General features: G+C 46.6%; 2 protein-coding genes across 6 annotated transcripts in view; one reads left to right on the top strand and one right to left on the bottom strand.

Moving 5' to 3' along the window:
• The window catches only part of LRRC51 (leucine rich repeat containing 51), a 106,429-nt gene that overhangs the window by 61,153 nt on the left and 17,299 nt on the right, over positions 1–27,977 (bottom strand). Inside the window, exon 2 of the mRNA XM_078658640.1 lies at positions 15,288–15,391. Coding sequence (XP_078514766.1) covers positions 15,288–15,369 — 82 coding nt within the window. The 5' untranslated portion in view covers positions 15,370–15,391. The remainder of the gene's footprint in view (positions 1–15,287; positions 15,392–27,977) is intronic.
• NUMA1 (nuclear mitotic apparatus protein 1) overlaps positions 1–27,977 on the top strand; it is an 832,005-nt gene that overhangs the window by 15,386 nt on the left and 788,642 nt on the right. The window lies entirely within an intron of this gene.

Raw genomic sequence — 27,977 nt, forward strand, 5'->3', positions numbered from 1 at the left:
CCACGTGCAGGTACGCCAACTGGGAAGAGGAATTCATCAAGGACCAGGTGGTGATGCATACCACGTGCACGAATGTGCAGGACAAGCTATGGGCTAGTGGAGACACTACACTGAAGGAGGTGTTGGTCATCGTGAAGAGAGCTGAATTAGCCCGGCGATGCGCTGAAGTGACGGAAAAAGATATGGCGTCCAGCACGATGGTGAACAAAGTAGATGACGAGGGGACTAGCAGAGAGTACCGAAACAGGAAACCAACAGAAAGAGGGCCCAGCAAGTGGCAAAGCAGCACGAACACATCGAGTAAACAAGCGGGTAGCAATAGGAAGTCATGCTACAGGTGTGGGAGCTGGTCGCACGAGGCGCACGATCGGAAGTGCCCCGCGTTCCGCGCCAAGTGTGCGTTCTGTGGAATAATCGGCCACTACGAGAAGGTTTGCAGGAAGAAGGCCTCCAAGAGCATGGTGAGATGTGTGGGCCAAGGCAACGACGACCCGGACGGCGATTCGGAGCCAGAAGAAGTCACGGTGATCTACATTGAGGATCAGGTACTAAGCACGGAGGGCAAAGTTCTAGACAGAGAAGGTAGACGCACGATGAAACCGGTTTTGGAGATGGCTATAGGCGGTGTCAAGATCAACGTGGTGGCAGATACAGGGTCTCCATTCACCATCATCCAGAGAGCAGTGTGGGAGGAGAAATTTGCGCCACGACTCGGGCCAGAGCTAGAAAAGCTAGACATCCGCCCGGTCACGTACAACGGAGATCGTATCCCCATGGCAGGATTCAGACGCTTGACTTTCGAATTTCGAGGTCGGTCAGCACACTGTAAACTCTATGTATCGGAGAGAGGGCCGTCAGTCTTGGGTTGGTTGGATCAGGGCGACCTAGGAATCAAGCTGGATCCGGGTGGCAAGGAGCAAATTCTTCTGACGGACCAGGTGGCAGGGCCAAGTCTGGACAAATGGAAAAGCGAATATCCAAAGGTATTTGGGGGTACAGTGGGGAAGCTGGAAAAGTTCGCCCACAAGATCATCCTGAAGGAGAACGCTGTCCCGGTGGCCCACAAGGCTAGAAATGTCCCGTTGGCAGTGAGAGACGCTGTGAGAGCAGAACTACAAGACCTGGAAAACAAGGGGATCATAGAACCCATCACGTGCGCCGAGTGGCTGGCGCCCCTGGTAGTGGTCAAGAAACCCAACGGAAGGGTCCGGTTGTGCGTTGACCTGAGAGAACTGAATAAAAACATTGTGGTGGAAAGATTCCCCTTGCCCAGGATAGAGGAGATGCTGGCCAGCACCAGGGGGATTAAGTGAAATGAAATGAAATGAAATGAAATGAAATGAAATGAAAAGAAATTTATACCGCGCAACTAAGCCCGTAGGCATCAAGGCGCCTAACAAAATAAGATCAAAAAAGGCAGAAACCAAGCTAAGGATATGCACTGGCAAAAAGCCATGTCTTGAGTGCCTTTCTGAAGGCCTGCTTTGAAGGGAGGGTTTTAATGTCAGAAGGCAGAGAGTTCCACAGCCTTGGGGCCAGGGTTGAAAAGGCTCTGCCACCCCACCTAGCCCTACGGACACGGGGGACAGATAGCAGGGCTTTATTGGCCGAGCGCAGGGATCTGGAGGGGGTATACATTTTTAGCAGATCCCTTATGCCTCCTGACCTATTTGAGGCCAGGGCCCCATAGATCAAGCAGAGGGACTTGAACGAAATCCTGGCTTCTATTGGGAGCCAATGCAGTGCTTTTCTAGCAGCCGTAGCAGAGGCCCGCCTGGGCAGATCTAATACAAACTTTGCGGCCGCATTCTGCACCATTTGAAGTCGCGTGATGTGACTTTTGTTAATGCCAAGATATAGGGCATTGCAGTAATCCAGCCTTGAGCCTATCAGTGCAAGTACTATTTGCTTTCTTGCTGGGGGGGACAGATAATGTTTTATTTTCCTCAAGATATTTATTATGCCCCAGCAAGTAGAGATGGTCCTGCTTACTTGCTGTCCCAGCCCTAAATGAGGGTCAATCATAACTCCTAGGTTCCTAGCCAGGACGGTGGGTATGGGGCACACTCCGAGAGATGAAGGCCACCATTCCGCTGACCAAATGTCCTCCTTGCCTCCGAACACCAGAATTTCGGTCTTCTCGCCATTAAGCTTCAATGAATTGCAGATCATCCATTGAGCCACTGCCTCCATACAGTGTCTAAAATTGGAGGCAGCCGAGATGACCGGATGGGCGAGAGACATCATTATCTGTGTGTCGTCGGCATAGGAGACTACCTCCATCCCGAAAGATCTAATAAGCCTGGCGAGTGGGGTCACATAGATGTTAAAAAGGGTCGGACTTAATGCCGACCCCTGAGGGACCCCACAACGCACAGGAAGGGATGGAGATAGAAACTCCCCCAGCTTAATTCTCTGTTCCCTCTGGCCAAGAAAGGAGGAAAGCAGACTAAGTGCCGGCCCCTCAACCCCTATCTCCCTCAGCCGTGATGTTAACACTGAGGGAGACAGGGTATCAAACGCAGCCGTAAGATCCAATAGGATGAGGAGAGTGGTCATGCCCTTATCCACCCTGGTACGGATGTTATCAAGCACCGTGGTAAGGGCTGACTCAGTGCTATGCTCTCTCCGAAATCCATGCTGCGAGTGATCTAGAAGGCCAGAGGATTCCAGGAAAGCAGACAGATGCTGGTTCAGATGGGTTTCCAACATCTTTGCTGGGGCTGGGAGCAGTGAAATGGGGCGGAAGTTTTTAAGGACTCCCGGGTCCAAGGTAGGCTTTTTTAACAGTGGTTTAACCACCGCTTTTTCCATTGTAGTGGAAAGGTCCCCTCTCTCATTGCCCTATTCATAATCTCTAACAGCCAGGGCAGAAGAGTCTCCTTACACTGTTTAAGAAGTTTTAAAGGGCAAGGGTCCAGAGGAGACCCCGACCTAGTCTTCGAAAGGAGAACTTCCAGATCCACCATGGCGAGCGGGGGAAAGCTGGAAAAACACCCTAACGGTAACTCCTCCAAGGGTGTAAGTGGAGGGACCCGGACGCTCTGAGACGGAGGCAATGCCGACCTCTGAGATTCTAAGGCCGAGTAAATGTCCACAATTTTTGATTGAAAAAATTGTGCAACATCATCACAGAGCCGCTGAGAACTGACCACGGGGTCCGGTATTTTCAAAGAAGTAAGCGTGTCAGCGATCTTAAACAGCTCTTTGGGCGAGGAGAGCGAGGAGGTCAGCAAGGTAAAATACTCTTGTTTAGTTCTTATAACCTCAGCTTTATACTGTTTAAGGAGGGATTTATGATTATCCCTCTCTCGCGGATCCCAGCTAGTCCTCCACAAGCGTTCCTGCTTTCGAACTCCCTGTCTGAGGAGTCTTAGTGATTCGGGAAACCACGGTGCCGAGGGGCTTTTCCTCGCGGAATAGCAGAGTGAGGCAGGGGCCAGATCATCAATGGCCGTTCTAATAGCAGCGTCAAATCTGTCTACTGCTTTCCCTACATCTTCCTCGTTGGAAAGCATCCTACTAGGTAATCTAGGGGCAAGCGTTTCATTAGAAATATTTTTTAGATTACGTCTCAGTTCCATTTTGCTAGGCTGATTTCCCTTAATCCTGACAGTCGGAGATGTTAGTTCTAAAGGGATCGCAAAATGATCCGACCAGGAGAGAGGGATGGGGGTCCCAGAGATAAGCCGGGGGTCGTTAGAAAAGACCCCATCAAGCACATGACCTGCTTGATGGGTGGGATCATTCACTAGTTGTTTCATCCCACAACCGGAAAAGATGTCCAATAGGGATATAGTATCCTTTGACTCCAGATTTTCTAAATGGAAATTCATATCCCCCAGGACAGTAAAATGCTCGCAGCCAAAATGTGGCTCTAGCAAATTAAGCATGTGTTGGCTAAAAGCAGACCTAGTACCCGGAGGTCTGTAAATGAGAAGGCCAGTGAACGGTACTGTGGAGTGGTACTCAACAATAGACTTGACCTCTGCATATCATCAAATTGCTCTGCATCCGGACAGCCGCAAACTAACATCGTTCATCACCCCGTTTGGGTGCTATCAATTCCGCAGGATGCCATTCGGTTTAGCTTCTGCAGCGGCGGTGTTCCAGAAGATGATGCACCAATTATTCAAGGACATCAAGGAAGTCCAATACTTCCAAGATGACATCCTGGTGATGGGCAGGGACATACCAGACCACGACAGGAAGTTGGCAGAAGTCTTGAAGATCCTAGAAGGAAAAGGACTCACGGCTGAATGGTCCAAATGCAAAATAGGGATGGACTCGGTAACCTACCTGGGGCATGAGATAGGAGCGCAAGGCGTAACCCCCAAAGCAGACAACGTCAGAGCGATTTGCGAGGCACCATCCCCCTCCACCAAGGAAGGGGTCAGGTCATTCCTGGGGATGGCAGAGTATTACGGAAAATTTGTGCAGCACTTTGCCTCTAAGACTCATCATATGAGACAGCTAACGAAGGAGAACACGGAATTCAAGTGGTCAGAGGACACACAAAGGGAATTCGAGATCATCAAAAAGGAAGTGGCAGGGGCCATACCCCTTCAAGGGTTCGACCCTCAAGGCAAAACCGTCCTCACAACAGACGCCAGCGACAAGGGACTGGGTGCAGTCCTCATGCAAGACCGAGGGCAAGGTCAGCTGGAGACGATCTGCTTCGCCTCGCGCACACTGAGTGAGACAGAAAGGAAGTACAGTGTGATTGAAAAGGAGATGCTGGCGGTGGTGTGGGCCACCACGCGCTTTCGACAATTCCTGTGGGGCACCAGATTTCAATTACGGACCGACCACAAACCACTACTGAGAGTGCTGACATCGAGTGGCCATGCAGAGGCGACACCCCGGATATCGAAGATGTCGCTAAAGCTCCTAGAGTTTAGGTATGATGTGGAACACATACCAGGCAGCAAAAACAAGGTAGCAGACTACCTGAGCCGAGCGGCGGCTATGGAACCTAGTGAAGAGGACAATTCATGCACAGAAGAATGGGTGGCACTAATGGAGGATCATGAAAAGGTTATCAGCCTTCAGGAATGGACACAGGCGTATGCAGAGGACCAGACGTTAGAAGAGGTGAAAACTTACATCACTCAAGGATGGCCGGATAAGAGACGGGTCCGGAAAGAACTCAACCCCTACTTTGAAGTGAGGGAGGAACTCTCCCTGGACAATCAAGGAACATTTGTATATAGAGGAGAGAAAGTTGTCCCTCCAACGAACATCATACCCCGACTGCTGGACATGTTGCACGAAGGACACCTGGGCATAGGGAAACTCAAACTGAGGTCCAAGCAGAACTATTGGTGGCCGGGAATGGACATAAGAGCGGAACGACATGTAAGAGAGTGCGTGAGGTGCCAAGGCGCAGACAAGACACTAAAACCTCTACGCCCAGCATTGGGTGCATTCGAAACACCAAAGAACCCCTGGGAAGAGTTGTCTGTCGACATCTTAGGCCCCGTCCTAGACACCCAAGGGGTCCAGAAGTACGTGTGTGTCCTTGTTGACAGGTTCTCGAAATGGCCAGAGATCAAGATAGAGGAAGCCATGGACACGGATACCATAGTGAAATTTCTGGCAGACACGTTTGTGAGGGAAGGCATACCCAAGTCTATCCTCAGTGATAATGGGCCCCAGTTCCGATCGGAAAAGTGGGACAACTTTCTGGGAAGGAATGGCATCCAAGCAAAGCACACATCGATATACCACCCAGCAGGAAACGGTCAAGTCGAACGCTTCAATAGGGTGGTGATGGGGTCGATCCAAGCAGCCATCTCGGACAACAAAGACTGGGAGAAGGACATATGGCACATGTTGTGGGCGTACAGGATTACTCCCACAAGTACAGGATACAGCCCCTTCCAGCTGCTGCGCGGCCGAGAACCATTCACCCAGGACAATCGGGTGTGGAAGGAAAAGACAATAGTAAGTGAATGGTCCCCTGCTGTGGTGCGGGCTAACATTGAGAAAGCCAAGGCAGTATACACAAGACATTATAATGCCCGGAGGAACGTGCGAGACACAGAACTCAAAGAAGGAGAATGGGTGAGAGTGAAGCTGCCCACTCTGCAAAGAAAAGGAGAGAGCAAATACAGCAAGCCCCTGCAGGTGAAGGAAATTAAGGGAAGAGCGGCCAGGCTGAGTGACGGCAACATATGGTCACAAGACCGCATGGCTAGATGTAATAAGATCCTTGTTTGGGACTGTGAAAGGGCAGGTGGAGAATCAGAAGAATGCGAGAGTGAGAAGCGAGAACATCAGGAGAACGAGATCACATTGAAAGAAGGAGAACAAAGACAAGGAGAAGCAAGGAACAGCGAGCAGGAGATAAGAGTTGAGGAGAACGGCGATAACAGAGACAGACAAGGCGAAGAAGAGAACAACACCACCCCTGCGAGACGGACACGGAGTGGTAGAGCTGTGGTGAGGCCAACGAGATTCAGAGACTATGATTTGAGCGACGGACTGTAAGTTGCATGTTTGTGTGAAAAAAGGGAGATATGTAGAGACGCTCTAGATGTTGCACGGCACGTCGGCGGACGTGACGTGCAGGCGGCCAGGATTGGCTGCGGGTGCTGGGGGCGTGGCTGAGCGCGGAGAGCGCGAAACCACAGAGGGAAGAGCGGGCGCCGGAGCGGAGGCTCGGCGCTCTTTGGGTTGTTAGCGAGTTATAACCATTAAAGAAGATATAACTACAGCAAGGGCTCAGAGTCATCATTGGTGCCTACATACATCATTACACAGAGGTCTGACCGCAGGGGGCCCAGCGCGCCTGGTCCGTCCGACGTGTCCCTTCTGTTCCCGGGGGTCAGGGGCCGGAACGCGGCGTCCCTGGCTGCGGACCCGCCCGACCGGCGCTCCACCGGCCGATCCGGCCAGGCCCAGCCCGGGGCCTCAATTTTGGCGCCGACCGGTCACTCTCCACTCCGGGCCAAGGCGTCACCCGGGCAAAGTCTCCCGTCCGGTTTCCGGACTTCCCGGTGGCGCCGCCGGCTCAGCTGCAGCTCTGGGGATGCGTGAGAGGGTGGCGGATAGTAGGGCCCCCAAAAGGCGGCGGGTTGGGGGCAGTATGCTCTATTTAGGGGTGCTAAAGGGGGTTCAGGGCAGGGAGCCACGCAGACCTGCGTCCGTTCAGGCTGCCATCTTGGCCACGCCCCCCCGGTAATTCATTTATGACAATAACATAATTGGTAGACAAAAAAAGAAAGGAGAAAATAAATTAAATAGATGTGCAGGGACTGCTGGCACTAGGGGGCATGCCTGCATCATCTCCTCTGCCTATGTGCCAGTGTCGTACAAGAGTAACATCGTTGTTTGCTCAGATAGGGAGAAGTACTGTGCTTTGTGGATACTGAAAGATGATAACTATGGGGGAGGTGGTAACAGACTCAAAATGAAAGCAGCTGAACAGCAGTCTCATATATAGGGAGGATTTCTGAATAGTTTGTGATATCGACCTGAATGGGGTCCTGTTAGTGTTTCTTAATTCCCAAAACTGGGGACTGCTTAAAGGAGAATTATAGTACATGGCGGTCGGTGTTCTTATATACTTACCTTTTTGCACGTCTCACCCCATCTGTAATTCATGTAGGAGGCATTGTTCCCTGGAGGGTCATATGGTAACTGTGTATATCAAAGGTGATATTTGCAGTATATGTTACAGGAATGTTAATAAAATGCTTTACACAAAGAAAGGTAGTACAACCGACCGGCTTCAGATAGCATTTGGATTAATTGTTAAAGCATGTTGATACTTTAAGCTTATAGAAAAAAAGTCATAATGTACCAACATGTAGAGGCAAGTACATAACAGGGATAGAAACCCAGTGCTTGGAAACTCTATGTTCCACGAGAAGGATGATTCAGAGTGAAGGTGTATGTATGCTAGACACTTCTGGACATCCATGAAACCTGGTTATTCGTGGCATCGCCCATGGAGTTAAGAGGCCATTTTCACCCGCCTCCCCTCCCTTCATCCTAGTTAAAGCACCAAAGGTTCAGGCCTGAGAAATTCGAGTACTAAATAGACAAGCATCTGCAATGCAATAAGTCTCGTAAATATGCGGATTTGAGCTATTGGCATTGTAAATGACAATGCCTTTTATTTATGTTTTGGTTTTTATAACATAAAGAAAAGGAACTGTAATTTACAATACCAACCCCCAGATTCGTCATTGTCATGTTTTGCGAGTCCTCAATAGCGATTATTAAGGAATCACTATTAAAGACTCGCAAAACGGGATTCATGTAGAAATCGCAATATTATTTGCGATTTCTACTGCTTCCTTATTTGCGATTAGCAAATTGCTAATCACAAATAAGGAAGGAATTCCTATGGGCCTTTAGGCCCATAGGAATGAATGGGGAGTCATTCCTTATTTGCGATTAGCAATTTGCGATTCGCAAATAAGGAAGCGATTTCAAGGGTGCCAGGGGTGTCCAAAGGACACCCTGTAGCACCCCTGAAATGAAAATGTAGACTGATGTTGCGCACACACATGTCCAAGGACATGTGTGTGTGTAACATACAACTTAGAAAAATGCACTAAAGTGCATTTTTCTAAGTTTTCGCTATTTACCACGAAGTTACACTTCGCGGTAAATAGCGGCCCCATATTGCGAATTCGCAATTTCAAAAAGGTTAATGAATAGCATTTAAAGAATCTCTAATTGAGATTCCTTAAATGCGATTCTTCGCAATATAGCGATTTCTAGTATAGCGATTTTTGCATTTGGGATGATGAATCCCAAATGCAAAAATTGCGCTCACAAAGGGCCAGATTCTCAGAATCTGGCCCTTTGCGAGCCGATTTTAGTATGATGAATCTGGCCGCAAAAGCTTAAACTCTCACAAATGTGAGACCTATTGCATCCAAATGCTTGACCCTACTGCAGTAAGAGAAACTCATTAAAGAAAATAGTGCTCACAGACTAAAGAAGATGTACCCTGTAACAACTGAAGTAAAAGGGCCAGTCCTCATGGGAGGTTACAAATTAAGACAGGGCGGTCCTAAGGAGAGACTAACAAGCCTAATAACGAATCAGAAGCCAGCATTTACAAAGGACAATGACACAAGCCAATAACCATTAAAGTCGGAGAGTGGGAAGGGCTTCAAGTACATACTCCAAAACAGCATGCCGAAGAGCAGTGCATGTGCTGCCCAGGCTCAACCTAAAAACTGAATCTAAAATTTAGTTAGCGGTCCTAACAGAAGTAGCAGGCTACATGGCTGGCTATATTATAGGTTAACATTGTAGAGGTAATGGCTTGCCATCTGACTGATGAAGCTTTCCCCGATGGCCTCTCAAAGAAAGTACCTTAAATAGTTCTGACACAGATATAACAGTTTATTACAGACATCAGCAAGACCTAGGCTTGATATGACCATTCAAAGTGGTCTCTCAGAGACTAAACTGACGTGTGACTTTTTCTACCCCACATCTGTGCCTGGTATGACAGACTCTCAGTGATCTTAGCATGGGGTTGACTCTACTCTAGACCACAAGTTTTTCAGAAGAGGGGAGAGGATGTAGCCTTACGGCTAGAGCAGTCGACGTCGAAGCAGGGGAACCGGGTTCGAGTCTCGGCAATGACGCTCAATATCCTGTGATTCTGGGCAAATCACTTAATCTCCCTGTGCCTAACAAAAATGAATGTGTCCTTGTGTAACGAAACTAGTGTTATGTAAAGCGCTCTGATACCCGATATCTTCGGGTCTAGTTCGTGCTATATAAAACTCTAAAAAGAAAGAAAAAGAAAAGAAGATGGCCCAAAAGTGCCCAAACGACATCTCTTTTATACTCAATGTCCTCTCACAAGCGCCACCCTGTGTTATCCAGAACTGTACTGCACGCAACAACTAGAACAATATTGCAGATATTGAGAATTATGTTTTTAGGATCTATGAAATGGGCTGCATTCTTTTTTACTGTGACACAAGACATTCACTGAAGATTATAGAGACATAGAGAAAACAGATGGAACTAGTTAAAGAAATGTTGGGCATATTTTGATTTCAGGTTGCATTCTCACAAAGTCCAAAGAAGTAATGTTTAATCACGAAAGCTTGCAAATAAATGATTTTCTTAAGTAAATTAATGGTATTGTTTAGTTACTATCAACATATAATTGCTTTTTGTATTACATTTGGGTAACATGGTGCATAAAACCTGAACTGGTTCCCAACCTTTTGACTTCTGGAGACCCCCACGTAATCATTACTGGCATCAGGGGACCCCCACTGAATCATTATTGGAATCCAGGAGAACCCCATTGAGTCATTACTGACAGCCGGGGACACCGGCCTAAGCACTGCTCATAATTTGAACTGCAAAACAATTCACAAAAAATGCAGACTAAATCATTCATCAAACAAATGCACAAATAATTACACATTTTATTTAATTCTCAAACACATAAATACAATTTTAAAAAATCAACATTTTCATAGGAAGGTTGGAGCTTTACTAAATTCCATCGAGGTCACTTATTGTCTATACTATATTCTGTTCAATGCACCTGCACTTCTCCCACAAATCAATCTGAAGATACTAATTTAATTATAAGCGTCCAATTTTTCATTCCTTCACATTTACAGTATTCAATTGTACATTTAGCTTGTTTATTTATCTATACCTTATTAAACTGTTAATATTATTTAAAAAAAAAAACTGTTAATATTATTTAATGTTCTATGTAGTCGTGGACCTCTGAGGAGTCTTTGTCGACACCCAGGGGTCCCTGGACCATGTTGGCAACCACTGATATAGGTGTATACATGCAAAGAAATAAGCAAATGTAGTTTAGTGGGAGAGCGAAGATGTAAGTACAGTCTTTGAGCTTACTGAACGGCAGACAAATGGTTAGAATTCTATGGTGCAGGTGTGCAGGTACACACGTACACACATACACACTTTATTGTGTAAGCGCAATGATTGACCTAGAGCTTAAGTAGAGTCTCAGTATATGATCCTGTTGAAGAAAATAAAGTTGGACATCCAAAGAAAAAAAAAGACCAAAGGGCCTAATGCACTAAAGGCTCGCTGAACCTTTGGTGTGGAAAAAAAACCTCAGCACCGTAGCAGAGGTTATAATGGATCGAAACTCGCAATGTTGACACCGAGACTCCTTGTGATTTGGAATGATCCAGGCGCATGAAGGGGGTACCTATCCTTCCTTGTGACTCCGGGGTAGAAAGATACATATCAATGGTTCGCAACGGCAAATGGATCCACACAGGGCCGGCTTTAGTGCTGTAGCGCCCAGTGAGACTATCTTTTTTGGCGCCCCCCCTGCTCTCTATATGACTCCTCCTCAGATTCCCTCACTACCACCCTGCAAAAGGGCTCTTCATCTCTCCACAGCCCCTCTTTTAAATTCATTTCACTTGTTTTAAAGCACTGGCATAGGCTGGCTTTAACTAATCCACTCAGTTATCCACATAAAATACAGTGAGTCGAAACTGCTACTAGGTAAAACTCGTATCTCTCTCTCTAACATGAACATTAATCACAAGGGTTATCATGACATTTTAATTGCTGCCTGGAACCTAGATGCACAAGGAAATCTGCAGCAGCAGCTTTTAATTCCTACGTTATTTCTAAACTCAGCCCGCCCACCCACCCCGTCCCCTTCTCTGGCAGTGCCCCCCATGTAGGTCTAATACAAAAATAGGGCAACCCAATAGTCCCCAAGGAACTGGGTATAATCATTAACAAAATACAAATGTCCCTTGAGGAATCATTTATCTATAACTTGATATTTCTAATTGTCACATGTGTGAACAAAATATTCGACAGTCAGGGAATTTCTCATAAATTCGTGTTTTATATATATTTGATTTAGTCCAAATTATCAAAAAACGAGAAACAAAGAATACATCAGATATATCATATACGGCAACAAATATACTACTGACTCAATACATATATTACACAGTAATGACACACACCTTTTGTTTAGAACAAACAAACAAATGGGCAGTGTAGAATCAACCATATATTGAAAGCAATCATGTATTTACATTAATTTCATTATGCATCAGCAAACATAAATGAAAACAAAAAGGTGTAGTAGCTTCGACGTTTCGGTCTCACTAACAGTCTATAAGATCCACAAGACCATCTTCAGGACGGTAACGTTGCACCATGAATTTGCTGGAAATCTCTCGAGGGTTCCGCAACCTTTAACATCAATAGTCTCCAAATTGATCAGCCGAACGCATGAATCAGAAGTTTAGGCTTGGTATAGGACCAGAATCAATCAGTTCTCCACTTGACTAATAGACTAAGTCAAGTAGGTCAGCGCCCAGTGCGGCCACACCGGTCGCACTGCCTTAAAGCCGGGCCTAGATCCACACCTCAAAGGGGCAGCTATCCATCCACAAACTAGAAACTGTCCAGGAGGGCGACCTTCCACCTTCAGAATGTGGGTGGCAAGCGTAGGTGATGGAAGGCGGGGAGTGGTCCATTCGCATCATGCAAATTTCTCATTAATTGCAGCACCTGTCCCTTTAAGAGGGGGGGCGCAAACACAGCAGTTTGCACCGCTTGTCCAGTGAAGGAGGCCTGCTGTCCCTTGCCAGCCTCCATTACTGCATTCACAGCCATTCAGTGGGACTCTTGGTGGGAATCCTGACAAAATCATATTTATATGGCAGGGTTTCTGTGAATCCTACTGAACAATGGTGCAGCGAGTTTGACATGGGCCCCGGTGCAAGGAAAGAAGTGGGCTCCCTGGGCTATGTTTGAACTGTGAAGTACAGCAACAATCAGGGTTCCGTGGGCCCCTCTGGGCCTCGGTGCTGTCGCACTTGCTGCACCCATGAAAGCTTCATCTCTGCCACTGAATGTCTATTGTGTGCTGCAACAGGTTTGTGGAAAATAAGGCGGGCCACAGGGCAGAAACAGCCACTGCTCTGCAACCCGAGCTGTGATGCGTCAGGCTCAAGGTGTCTGTCACTTAACGTAATATCAGGGCTCGAGTCGGGGTACCACGCGGTGGATGGCATCCCCCACTTATTTTACCACTGCGTCCCCCCTGCCAAACAGCTGGACTTCACTCTTTGGCCTCTCTGGGACTCGGAGCTCGGAGCTCACAGCACGCTGTTCACGTGCTGACTTCTCACGTGAGCGAGGGGAGGCAATGAGCCCGATGGGGCAAGCCACCTTTCGTGACGTCACTTCCTGTCGTGACGTCACTTCCGGTGACAACGTCCCCCCACTTCTTTTTAGGTCTCTCACTGCGAACCGACCGCGAAGCGATCATTGCTGCAAGACTCTATTGTAATCATTTCTGCTTACAAGGAGTCATGGGAGACAGGAGACAACTGATGTGCACGCGCAACCTTGCGGAATCGGATCAGGTCGCGCGCGCGTTCACAATCTCCTGGGAAGAAGGCCCCCACTCACCGGTACTCGTCTCCGGCACTCAAGGAGGGGTTCTTTGCAGGTGGCGGCGGTCTCCTCCTTCAGTGCGGGGCTCTCTCACCTCACGGGAGCCCCGCTAGCGCCGGCCGCCCTTCTCCTCCTGCCCACACGTCCCAGTGCTGGGCAGGCTCCAGCCTGGGCTTCCGGTGTGTCTTGTCGTACCGCCCCCTGCCTGCCTGACTTCCGGCCGGGTGGCGACGGCGATTCTTTCTTTTTCACGGGGTGAGCTCCAGTGTTTACAGCGTCTATCTCCGTGGCAGGGAGACAAATGCAAGTCCCTTCACTGTACACCTTCTACAAGTGGACAGTACTTTTCAACCATACTTTTCCTTCTATGGCTGGCTCCTTCATGTTTCCGCTTGCTTATTTTGTTTGCTTGACGTTTATAAGCCTTGTTTTGTATTGTGCTTAGTGTCGCTGATTATGTATTCCTTTATTCTGTTTGGTGTAACTTGTGCGCAACATTTCTTTTGGAGCTACTCATTGACGAAAAAAGAAACAAAAAGGCTGCATTGTAAAGTTAAATAAGTGGCTGGATTCAAATTAATGGTGTAAGTTGCATTTGCATAAAAAAATTAAACAAAAGAAGGCCAGAAAACATCAGTGATTTCACCAGATAAATAGCGCAACTACTTAAAAGTAGAGGCACAGGGAAGATTTATAATGCAGCTTTCACAGCGGAGGGGCAAAGGTGATGAGGGGTAGAGGGAAAGCATATTCTGCCTGTACTACAGCCTTCTAGCGTCAACTTGTTTCTGGGTTACCATCTCAGACTGACGTCTGGTTGAGCATGTTATAATTGTTGTGGCTATTATGTACTGTTTTTGTCCGTTTGGCATTAACCAAGTCATATTTTTTTTGTTTAACAAAAATATATACGCTATACATACTTACAATGGAGTTCTATTAGCTCTCTCCATCCATTCATCTGCTGTAGTGCTGAAGTGATGTAACGGCATTCAAATTTTACATCTGCCCATCAAAGCTTACAGCTTGGCACAGGCTTAGACTGCACTGGCCATTGGCCGCTTAACTGTGAGTGATGACATTCTGTTCTTGCACAATGCACGCATCCGCACAGTAAGGAGTTCCTTTCAGTGTCAGGGACTACTAGTGCAATGTGTGGTTTTACATAACAAACAAGCATTTGCAATGCGTCTCACATTTACGCAAGATTAAGCTATTGGCATTGTAAATGACAATGCCTTTTATTTATGTTTTAAAAACGAAAACAAAAATAAAGGGCATTTTAATTTGCAATGTCAATAGCTCAAACTTGCGTAAGTGCGAGACCTATTGCATTGCAAATGCTTGTTTTGGGACTTGTGCCCTGCGTAAAATGTGCCCTCCCTCTGCAATATTCGTCTCCTCGCTGACAAGATATGGGAGACCTATGGTAAGTGTCCAAATAAGAGGCATTTGCAAATTACTTGTGTTATCTTTGTCCACCCTGCACATCTGTGTTTGGAGATCTGTGTAATGCTTCCTTGTGAGCGGGTTACCAGGTTTGTTCCCTGAACAGGCTTTCCTGCCCACAAACTCTGACCAATGAGATTTAGGAGTGAAGAGGGGGGTACACACACACAATCAACAGAACAGCATTGAAAAAGTATGAAATGCAGCCCTTTTGTGCGCCTGTCTTTTCACATCAATGCATTTTATATTAGAAAATCAGGGCCATTGACAGGCTCATCTCACTGACCCTTTGTGCTGCGGTCCTTCACTGCAGGGCACTGGCAGTCTCACTGACACACACACTGCACAGTCTTAGAGGCTCGTGCTAACCTCTTCATCCCAGCACAGAAAGAATAGAACCCATAAAGAAGACAGAGGGGTACCTTCCATGGTGTTGATGTATTTGAAGGAGTAATCCACAGGGGGCGCCAGAAGGCCTTCTTGTGCAGACGCCGCTTGACTCATCTTTGGACGGGTCTACAGTAACCTAAAAATAACACACTGCTTAATGGTCTTGTGGTAATGGTAATAGCTTGCATTGTCATACTGTAGATGCCACTTACGTCTGTATAACTTCTTTGTACAGGTAATAAGCACAAATAAATCACAAATCACCTTGACACCTGAATAAGAAAGGCCAAGACTGTGAAAAAACAGACAGAAGGACGTCCATAGCCAAAACATCGATTCAAAGATAAATATGCCAAAATCTCAACTTTGCATTATTAGCTCTCTAGAAAAATCTAACATTGTGACATGCTCCTTATCCCATTATCGAGCTTTGCAAGGGCAACATAACTAAAACAATGCATGAATCAATAAACGATGCCCTGGCTACTTACTGGTAATCTTCAATACCCGTAGTCCTTCTTGTCGCAGTCATTACAAAGTGAGATGTTGTCACTTGGAAACAGGAGTGGCCGGCATTACTCGGGGTGGGGGTCATCGCGATGGTGTCGCAGGAAAATAAAACAATACAAGAAATAAAATTAAGCTTACCTTTCCGCAGGATCCCGTGCCTTCTCAGCTCTCCTGCCTCCAACAGGAACAGGAAGTAGGTGGCTAGGCTCCCTCCCCAATGCTGCAATGGAAGCGCTGTGATTGGTTGGGACGGCGCCCAGCCAGTGGCTAGTGTGGTGGGCATGTTCTCCATGCAGGCTGGTAGCAGAGTGTGCATGACTGGTTTGGGCGGCCCGAGAGGGCAGACCAAACAAACTTTGCGCACTCAGGAGTGGGCTAACCACTTCTCCCCTGCCCTGCTCAAAGAGCAGAGCAGTCCCGCCGACCCGCAATGCGCAAAGCTAACATAAAATGGTAATAACTAAAAGTTATTACCATTTTATGTTTTGGCTTTCTTGTACTGCGAGACAGCAGTGGGGCGACGCTCCTCCCCCATAGTGGAGGAGCTGCCCCGGCTTGGGACAGGGGCAAATACCAGGAGGATCCTTGATGGCTAGCCCCACCCACCCAACCGAGGTGTCATTAAGGGGGCCGGCACTCCTGGCTCCTCCTGCACAAATCCAAGTCATCGCCAAAGGACTGAAAGGAGGGAGCGTGCGTCGGATGTAATGACTGTGACAAGTACGAGATGGACTAAAGGTAATGAAAATTACCGGTAGGTAACCGGGGTATTGCCCATACATTTCTTGTCCCAGTCATTACAAAGTGAGGAATACCCAGAAGTGAATCATCCCAGGTCTAATGCATGCAAATACCAATAACCAAACAAAATGAGAACATAGCAATCATAATCCAGAGTTCAAAACACCTTTACCCAAATTCAAATGTAAACTTGAAACATCAATGTAAAGTGATAACGCTTGACAAATGTATCTTCTGAGGACCAAGTAGACGCCCAACAGATTTCATGATTTACAACTAGGGGTGGTGATGGACAGAGTCTCTGAATTAAGCAGAGTACTCTCACCCAGTCAAGAGATCAGGGCTAGATCCAACACTGTTTTTTAGCTCATTGCACCATCCCAGTTTCAGAACCTGGCTGTATGCAAATTAGTCTGTCCCTGGCCCAGTGTATCATGGGAACAGGGCAGACCAGACTACAAAAGCCAATTCTTACACTGGGAAGGAAACAAGCTTCCGGGGACCGGTTTCTGGCATTACAGCCGTCTTCGGCCCGGCTTGCTTGAATCCTGATGGTGCAATGAGCAAGGGACTCACATCTGAGTATACCCTTCCACGCTTAGGGTGGACAAAATTATTTACAACTAGGGGTGGTGATGGACAGAGTCTCTGAATTAAGCAGAGTACTCTCACCCAGTCAAGAGATCAGGGCTAGATCCAACACCGTTTTTTAGCTCATTGCACCATCCCAGTTTCAGAACCTGGCTGTATGCAAATTAGTCTGTCCCTGGCCCAGTGTATCATGGGAACAGGGCAGACCAGACTACAAAAGCCAATTCTTACACTGGGAAGGAAACAAGCTTCCGGGGACCGGTTTCTGGCATTACAGCCGTCTTCGGCCCGGCTTGCTTGAATCCTGATGGTGCAATGAGCAAGGGACTCACATCTGAGTATACCCTTCCACGCTTAGGGTGGACAAAATTATTTACAACTAGGGGTGGTGATGGACAGAGTCTCTGAATTAAGCAGAGTACTCTCACCCAGTCAAGAGATCAGGGCTAGATCCAACACCGTTTTTTAGCTCATTGCACCATCCCAGTTTCAGAACCTGGCTGTATGCAAATTAGTCTGTCCCTGGCCCAGTGTATCATGGGAACAGGGCAGACCAGACTACAAAAGCCAAGTATTCTGCTTAATTCAGAGACTCTGTCCCTCACCACCCCTTGTTGTAAATAATTTTGTCCACCCTAAGCGTGGAAGGGTATACTCAGACATGAGTCCCTTGCTCATTGCACCATCAGGATTCAAGCAAGCCGGGCCGAAGACGGCTGTAATGCCAGAAACCGGTCCCCGGAAGCTTGTTTCCTTCCCAGTGTAAGAATTGGCTTTTGTAGTTTGGTTTGCCCTGTTCCCATCATGCACTGGGACAGGAACAGACTAATTTGCATACAGCCAGGTTCTGAAACTGGGATGGTGCAATGAGCTAAAAAACGGTGTTGGATCTAGCCCTGATCTCTTGACTGGGTGAGAGTATTCTGCTTAATTCAGAGACTCTGTCCCTCACCACCCCTTGTTGTAAACAACAGATTTCATGGACTGATACTCCCTGAAACTGTGCCCAGGAGGTGGCCATTCCTCTCGTGGACCTTCCCTGAACTAGAAGGTCTTCTGAAACGTGCTGCAAAGCCAAGAAAAATATTGACTTAATCCATCTACTAAGAGACATAGAAGTCGCCTTCTTGCCTTGAACAGACTGCCGCAAAAGTCACAAACAAGGAGTCAGTTTTCCTGAACTGCTGAGACATGGTAACATAAATCAAAGGAGCTCTATTAAAATCAAGTTTATTCAACAAATTGTGCCTCAGCAGAGGAGGGAGAAGTAAAGAAAGAAAGAAGAATTATTTCCTGGAATGTATGAAACATAGAGTTAACCTTAGGAACAAAGGTAGGGTCAGGCCCAGCTACACAATTCTTCTAGCCTAGGTGCTAGAAAGCAAGGAAAAGAAAATTATTGGAAATAAACTTTAAATCTACAGCATCCAAAGGATCAAATGGATGGAATTCCAAGGCCTGTAAAACAGTAGGAAGATCACTAAACCGAGAAAGGGTATTTTTCATTACTCTTACCACCGAAAAGCTCCTAAACAGTCTAGACACAAAGGCCTTAATCATCGAAGAAGGCTCAGATAAGTCTATAGAAGTCTTAATTGCAAACCACTGAGCTTGTAAACCCATCCAGAAGAAAGTGCAAGACATCAGAAAAACTTAAGGTAGGTGCAGAAGAATGATGAGCAGAACAACGTGTGTCAAAAGACTTCCAGTGCTTTGAGTAAGATTTCAAAGTGGAAGGCCTTCTGGAGTGCTGAATTATCTCACCCAAGAAAGGGGACAGACTTCCCAACCTCCAAACCGATAGAGTGAATTGGAGCTGGAAGGCCGGAGCCGAAGTTCTGAGACGAGACGAAAACTTCAGCAGTATCCAAGGAGGTAGAAGAGCCAGGTACTTCAGAAGTGAAAACCATGACCTCAGTAATCAATAGCGGACTACAGGAATCACACTCCCTCCTTCGTGCTGGAACTTGGAGAGAACCTTCTGGATCACCGGGAAGGGAGGGAAGCCTAAAGGAGATGTCTTGGCCACTTCATCACCAATGCATCCACATCCCAAGCTCCCTCTTATGGTATTCTGGAGCAGAACCTGTGAAGATGAGCATTGTCCTTGGTGGCAAAGAGATCCAGAATAGGTTTTTCAAACCCTCTGCATATCTCTTGACACATCAACCTGGATTATGTTAACTCCTGCGATTTTGGAAACTTCCAACTGCGGCAGTCGGCTGCCACGATGCTGGTGACCTTGATGTGCACCGCTGACAGATGCAACAGGTTGATCTCTGCCCAGGAGCCCAATTGTGTAGCTATTGCAAAGAGGGATTTTGAATGTGTGCTTCACTGATGGTTGATGTAAGGGATTGTTACTGTGTTGTCTGCCTTTATCAACACATTATTTTTCTGAGACAGATGGTGATGGAAAACCTTCAGTGCTTTGAAGATTGCCATCAACTCCCTGCAATTCGATGATCTGCAACTATTCAGGAAAGACCACTTGAATTGGCAGGGCCTGTCCAACAGAGTAGCTCCCCAGCCCAGTTTTCTGGAGTCTGTTGTGTCGACAGTTTAATCCAATGCCCAACGTCGACTATGAAAGGTACATATTCAATTAAGTCAGACAGCAAGCTGGAGAAATGATGGATGAGTTTCTGAAAGACATGAGGCAATCATCAAGCATTGAAAGTTCAATTAATTCAATGATGCAGAAGTCATCGGTCTCAGAGTAATTGATGGTTGCCTCTCTGACTCATTCGGACAACGCATACTGAGTGAGACAGGCTACAGAGCGAGCTCATGGCTGTCACAGCAGAAGAACGCACAGATCGACAAGCTGGCAATATGTACGCTAGAGTAGCCCAGAATCAATTGGCATATGAAAAACAAGAAGAGACACAAGGCCGAGGGCCACTTGGTGATGTCTTAGAAAAAGAAAAAATTGTGTTTCCAATGCAGATTCTCCTTTCTCCACAAAAGTAAATGTCCCACCATTGGACAAACATGCAAAGGTTGAGAGAAAAATAAGCATTTTGTAATGGTGTGCAAAGCGAAAGAGAAACCGAGGGCGCCACGTCGAGAAGAGATAATGGAAGCCAGAAATTCCAGAAACCCTCTAGCCATGCCCACAAGACCAAGCGGTGAAGCCAGTTGAGGCAAGTGGAAATTAAACAGGGTTGATCATCATCGAATTCATCTTCCAAAGGTTCCTCAAAGCCATTATTGAGCGACAGTGAAGAAAATGACTGTGCAATGATGTCGAGTGGTGAAAGATGCGAGTATGTGGGACAGGCTTCAAGCAGAGAAGAGTCCATGTCCAAGCAAAAGCACCACGTGACACAACTACTTTTTATTGGCCATTGCCCCAAGATCACACTAAAGGTGAATGGTTGTTCCATACCATTTATCATTGAAAGAGGTGCATCAATAAACATCATACCAGCAGGGAAGTGCAATGAACTGTCACACCATCGAAGACAAAGGTGTACACATGGGCTGCCTCCCAGCCATTGCAAAGTCAAGGATCCTTTGCAGCGAACATGCCAAACAAGAAGTCAAAAGTACAAGCACCGATTCATATTCTTCAAGGTACATCGTCAAGTGCATGTATACTCAGCTTCAGTACTGCTGCCGACATGGGTCTGATTTCCATCAACTATAACATAAATGTACATGGCAGCAGTAAAAACCTTCCCGTCATTGTTTCATGGACTAGGAAAGCTTAAGACCATGAAAGTGCAACTTCACATCAATGAGGATATTCGTCCTATTGCTCACCGACATCGTCAAATTGCTTTTCACATGCAGGAAGTTCTTGAGAAAGAACTGGCAATGCTTTTAAAGCATGATATCATTGAACACTTTACTTGTCTGACACCATGGGTTTCAACCATAGCAGTAGTGCATAAAAAGGACAGTGAAGGTGCTAAGCGCATCTACGTCAACATGCGTCTGTAGTGTAGTTCCTATATTCCCATTTACAAACGCCGCAGATCAGCAGCGGTGAAACGCTGCTCACTGGAACTTTGCCTCACCCTGCACACTGACCACGGGGGCTGCTCCATCATTCACCTGGCACCTTGCATTGCGACCGGTCCCTCTCCGCCGCCGTTAGCCTCCTGACATCAGGCACGGCCGCCGAGTGAGGGGGACTACAGGTCCCAGCAGTGCTTGCGGTAGGAAGCCACCGACGCCCAGCACCGCGCCCGGAGGCGCTCTTAAGCAGCGGGGGCAAGTGACAGAGCGGGGGACATTTACAAACGCCGCAGATCAGCAGCGGTGAAACGCTGCTCACTGGAACTCTGCCTCACCCTGCACACTGACCACGGGGGCTGCTCCATCATTCACCTGGCACCTTGCATTGCGACCGGTCCCTCTCCGCCGCCGTTAGCCTCCTGACATCAGGCACGGCCGCCGAGTGAGGGGGACTACAGGTCCCAGCAGTGCTTGCGGTAGGAAGCCGCCGACGCCCAGCACCGCGCCCGGAGGCGCTCTTAAGCAGCGGGGGCACGCGCATCGCGGGAGCGCCGGGCGAAGCCCGGGCAAAGGGCGGGCCCTCTTAGGCCCTCAGAGGCCAGAGGAGGCCGGGCTGGGCCACAGCTCTGACATCCACAACAAGAGGTGAGCTGGGCTCAATACATTATGGGAAAGCGTAATATTAATACGTCCTTAACACCTGCCCTGCCAGCCCCCCTTTTCCACCACCTTCATTTGAATGTTTATTAGAAAACGCCTTAACAATGGTCCAGGAGGAAATTGCTAATACCGAAAGAAGGATGTCACTGGGTTGCAGCGCCATTGTTATACAGTCACCACAAAGCAGCCCCTCAAACATTTGTCAGTTTTCACCAACAATTACCATCACGAAATCATCCATCCTGGCACCATCGTTAGAAATGCCGTTTGGGGATAGCAGTCAGGCTATAACCATCGCCTCTCAGCCTGACTGCACTGTACAGTCTGTAACATCACCCCCGCCAACAGGAAATAAAATTGAAGAGGGCAAAAGGAAAAGGGGCCCCCTGAAATTAACTGTAAACAAAAGGAAGCAACCGGCGCGCAATAAAAATCAACCTACTCCTCAGAGCATGTGGACTAGAGGGAAACAACAACAATCTGAGGCCAACACTGCTAATATTGAACTGCCCCTAAATATTGATTTAGCTACCCCTATAACTCTTTCCATTGATGACTCCAACTCCCTGGGTACTCAGACAGAGTTTCTGACCGAGAGCATTATTCAACCCAAACCCAATGGGAATTTTATTGAGACAATTGTGGACTCTATTGTTAAACAACTAGAATGTCAAATGATCAAACAATTTAATGCTGTTTTTAAAAGATTAGATAAATTTGAAAACTTAGTAAAAAAGGAAGAGGTAAAAAGGAAAGGGGCGATCAGCCTTGACCAGTTGAGAGGCGATCGTCTTTTGAAAGACCTGGAGTCAGCGGGCAAGGTTTTCTTGTGTGGCGCACCTAGTCCTAGTAGTAGCACGTTGGGAGCCCCTAAACCTGTCAGCAGTACCTCTACGGCTGACAACACACATAGTCACACTAACACTGGGCAAATTAAATCCGTCCCTAAACCTAAGCCTACTCCTGTCGTTGTTGCCGCTTCTTCCAACACCACCACCACATCTAATGGCACACGACAGGAGGGCCTTAATACAATTCCGGTGAAATCAGTGACTCAAAGCAGTAACAACGTTAGGAAGGAACAACCAGCAGCCAGCAGACCCAGACAACCTCATGAATCTGCCCTCCACTTACCACCTGACGCCTGCCCATACTTTCTAGTACTGGCAGGCGTCCCACCTCTGAAGGAGGGACAGGGGGAGTCATGGGTCCAGCTAAACAACAAGTGTATCGACTGGCTAACTAAACACAAGGGGGTTGGCCACGATATTTCACGCGAAATTTTGTCTGCCCGCCGTGTAAGCTGGGTTGGCCCCTTACGTAAAGATTTTAACGGGGACTGCATTGTTCTAAATTTTAGGTATCCTGGGACTGCTAAACACATACTTAACCGTAATAGCATCTACCCTGCCCCATCTACTATTGTTACTCCCTTGCCTTTGGCCTACTTTTATAGGCCTCCACCTGGGCAACTCCTTTCCGCCCCACCATCCTTTCCACTCTTTCCAGTACCAGCCCCTTTCCCACTTTTTAACAGATATAGTGCACTTGAAGACACTTGTAGTTTGGACTGACCATTAGAAATTTCATCTCACACTTCAGCTGGTAACTGCATTTGTAAGGTAACTTCTGCTGGTGTTCCATCCATTTGCCCTATTGTAACATCACCTAATTCTTTAGGCAAGCATAGGTTGTCATCGGACTGTTCTAGTGGTGCCCAGGGCCATGGCCCCATTTCAGTTTCCGATGAATTCTCAATCCTGAGCTGGAACATTGCTGGCCTTAATGCCAAAATGAACATTAAGCCCTGGACTGATTGGGTTACCAGTTTTGATGTTTTACTGCTGCAGGAAACCTGGTGTACAAGACCCCTACTCTTTGAGGGCTATAGTTGTCATAATCTGATCGTCCCCTCCCCTCCCATTGGCCGTCCCAGTAGGGTTTTATCAATTTGGGTCAAAATTACAGATGGAGTCAACACGGAACTACTGCCAACTAATAATAATAGTTTTATGGCGTTGAAATACATGGGCCGGTTAAAGTTATGTTTTATCAACTTTTATAATAATAACTTTATAACCCATCCCAACATTAACTTTTTGAATTTGTTTAACTTTATTGACGAAGTTGAGGAGGGTCAAAAATATGGCAAATTTGACGGCATTTGCCTGGGAGGTGATTTTAATGCTCATATCCATCCCAGAGTCCCACCATGTAGGAGAGGAGATGAATTACGCGATCTGCTGGCATCACGTGATCTAGTTAATGTAATGGAGAAACTAGATACTGTTGCATTTAATTTACCCGTTCCTACCTACATAGGGCGTGGGAGCTCTACAACTATAGATTATGTATTTATCTCTTCTCTCCTTGAGGATCTCTTATTAAAATCTAAGGTTATTAGGTCAGTATACAGCGACCACTATCCCATTTCTATTTGCCTTAAAACAATTAAAACTCTGAGGAAGAAAACCGAAATTGGGGCCAAAAATTTAACAGTATCAACGGACAGGTTAAGGGTAGCCTGGAAGGGGATAGACAACCAGGATGTCCTGGCTAGAGTTATCAAAAAACATCCCACTCTTGTCTCGGTTTGTCTATCTACCCCCAGCTCGGGGCTCGACATTGTAAATTCATTCTGTGAGCTCTGTAAGGCCATAAAAACTGAAATCTCCAAAGCCGTCCCTGTCCTAAAAAATATCAACCCCAGGTGGTTTGATGCCTCATGTTCTAAGGCTAACCATGATTTAAGGGCAGTCTTATCTGCTGCCCCCCGTGACCCGTCCTTAGTAAGGACTTTGAGATCCAGATACAAACATTGTCTGAAAGTTAGATCGGAAGAGCTATTAAAAGAACATTGGGACTCGCTTGTTCGCACAGCAACCCTACGAGACGCTGCAGGGATTAGGAGGGAAGTCAGGAATCTTAGATTACTGGGCTCTAATATCTCCCCCATTAATTGTAACATAACTGGGGATGTGTGGACTGAGCACTTCTCTAAGATTTATGATGCCCCAGCGGCGGGTGAGCTGTTTGAACCCACCCCAGCCATTAAGCCCTTAAACATCTTGTTGCCGGAGGTGGAGGACGCTATCGCAGAAAGCGCGGGGAACAAAGCCCCTGGCCCAGACGGCCTATCCATTGACCAAATTAAATCCGCACCGGACTTCTGGGCTCCCCTGCTATGCAACGTCTTTAATAATTTATCACTCAATACTGTCCCTGAAACTTGGTCCTGCAGCACCACTGTCCCTATATTTAAAAAAGGCGACAGACTCGACCCCGGGTGCTATCGCCCTATATCCCTAATCGACAATACATTAAAAGTCTTAGGTAGGGTCCTTTTTAGCAGAATCAGTACTTGGGCGGAAGAAAACTCCATCTTACACCCCTGCCAGCTAGGCTTTAGAAGTAAAGTTGGCACGGTGGAGCAGTGTTTGAACTTAAACCTACTCATGGCCAAATACACGATCGCCCAAAAATCCCCCCTATATTTTGGTTTCATGGATTTAAGTTCTGCTTTTGACTTTGTTAATCGCTCCCGCTTATGGTCTGTCTTGCTGAACTATGGTCTAGATGAAACTTTAGTTTATTTTTTGGCACATCTTCATAGCAACCTGAAAGCCCGAGTCCGCATTAACAATGATGGTGAAGTTTCCAATGATATTTTAATTGGCAGGGGGGTCAGACAGGGTTGTGTCCTGGCCCCCCTGCTTTTTATTCTGTACATAAATGATTTGAGTGTTTCCTTGGCTAAAATAACTAATGATGTTCCGCAAGTCCAAGGTAAACCTGTCCCTGCACTTCTTTATGCAAACGATGCGGTCCTTATGGGCCGCACACCCAATGGTCTGCGAATTTTAATTTCGGGTTTTGTTAAATACATGGCAGACTTGGGACTATGTACCAATTTTAGAAAATCTTTTATAATGTCCTGCGGGCCTAAAAGCTATAAAAAAAGCACATGCACTTTCCCCTACTTGGGGTTGCTATTTTCAAATACCGGCTCCTGGCAACCACATGTAGCGCAAGGAAGGAACAAAATGAGTAAGGCTATAAATTCTTTAGTTTCCCTTCGCCAACCTCATCAGGCAGACGTGATTATGTCACTGCTACAAATCTACAGAACACAATGTCTTCCGGTTGGCACCTACGGCGCCGAGGTATGGGGTTACTCCAACTGTACCCAACTACAGTCTGAAGAAAATAGATTTTGTCGGAAGATCCTGGGGGGGGGGGGGGGGTAATTAGTGCACCAACCCATATCTGTCATAGAGAACTTAACCTCCACTACAATGACGATTTTATAAGATCTCGACCCCCACTATTTTGGACAAAAATCTGGTGTAACCCTGCTGCCTCCCTGTCACGTGACATCATCACTGACTGCTTAAACTGTGAAAGGGCTAAACTTATACCTTGGTTTAAGGCTGTGGATAGTAACTTATCAAGTGTGGGGCTGGGTCACCTTTTTACATCACCGCAAACGATTAACCATACACATAAGAATGTATTAAAAAAGGCCCTTTACGATCGCTACCGTAAGGAGAGGGTTAATGCGTGACCAGGCCAAGCCGACCACAGTTAGATACACTTCCCTTATGGAGCAAATCGACAAACCATCTACTTTGCCCCAGGGCTATCTCCGTTTAAAGCTTGGCAGGTGGAACAGGAGCCTGTTATTCCGGTTTAGGGATGGAAGCATTATAAACTTACTCAGCTTTCCCCTAGGTTTTAACAAAAATGTGGAAAAATTAAATTGCCCCTGTAATATAGGTGGCAAACAAAATTTGCTTCATTTTATCTTTTTTTGCGGATTTTACAGAATGCTTACTTTGCACTTTATAATGCCGCACTGCAGAAAACATGCTTTGACGGATTTTAAATTAGCTTTTAAAGATCTGTCGCTGTTGAAAACGGACGAGGTCATCTTTAGAATGAGCTGCTTTTTTAAAGCAGCAGTTCGGTCCCGTGCCTCCATGCTAACAGACTGAGAAACTGGCACTATGCACAATTTGCACCTTGCTTATTGCACATTGCACATTTTGCACTAACGATTGCACCTTTGCACATGGAAAATGATGTATTGCTATGAACTTGTAACCAAATGTAACATGTGTTCTTTTTCTGTTGGTTTTTATGTGTACTTTTATGGATGTTTTACAATCCGAATAAAGATCATTTGACTTGACTGACTATATTCCCAATAGGCTCTGCGCATTGGAATAATATAAACAGCAGTGTAGACATAGGACTGAGGTCGACTAGGTCTCTACTGACTGATATTAGACTTAATTAGTTTTGCCAGCTAGCTCAGAGGTCACTAGAAACTTTCTCGAGTAAACAAGGAGGAGTTTAACTTCCCTGGATTGACAAGAAGGGATTAGCTTCTGACAACCATAAACATGACAACTTTGCTCCCTCAGAATAAAGAGTGTATCTCTAGAGTCGTGTGAAAACAATAGACAGTTATTTCACTCAGTCAATCGTGCATACTTAGTTTCACCAGAGTGCAGAGAAATAGAGAGAGGGGCGTTTTCAATAAAAGGTGTTATTTATTGAGCAGTCTTCTTTCTCATGCAAGAGAAATGAATTGCCACAATTGCAATACTTATCATGAAGTAAAGTGCGTACAGTAAAAGGAGTATTATGAAATAATACTGTAAAAGCCTTGATATGGTTTCTTAGCCATATGATACTTTAAAATGGATAAAATATATACATACATAAAAACATTGACTAACGTACTCAACTGGTGCTTCTAATCTACGCCTACCCCGGTGTACCTGACCTAAGCCTAATACGTGGGAAGGAGTAAGTAAGTTGCAGTTTAAGTTAAGTTGGGTTTGCCAAGGAATCTGAATCAAGAATTCTCTTAAGGGTTTAGTCAGCTCCGTACCTTGGTAATAGAATGTAGAAGGTCTGATATCTCTCTCTCAGGACTCAATATCCCAGCAACCCGCAAGGGCGGCTGGAAACACCGGAAACACGCTGGATTTTCTCGGCTGGAGAAAAAGACAGCGTCTTTCTCAGTGCGTTAAAAGGGAGGGGCGGCGTCCGTGGGCTCTCGCATCAGCTGGGCTCTCGGGCAAGTAGATAGCCGCTCTGCTCCAAACCTCCGTGTGTTTGCTTAAGGCAACGTTGGTATATTTATACCTGAAAGGTGCCGGGTTTGACGTAAGGTTGGACATAAGACGTCAATAAACGATGTCACTAAGAACTGGCCGTTCTTTCAGTGCTCGCAGGAGTTCTAG

Source organism: Lissotriton helveticus, chromosome 8 (genome assembly GCF_964261635.1).
Source record: "Lissotriton helveticus chromosome 8, aLisHel1.1, whole genome shotgun sequence".
Classification (NCBI taxonomy): Eukaryota; Metazoa; Chordata; class Amphibia; order Caudata; family Salamandridae; genus Lissotriton; species Lissotriton helveticus.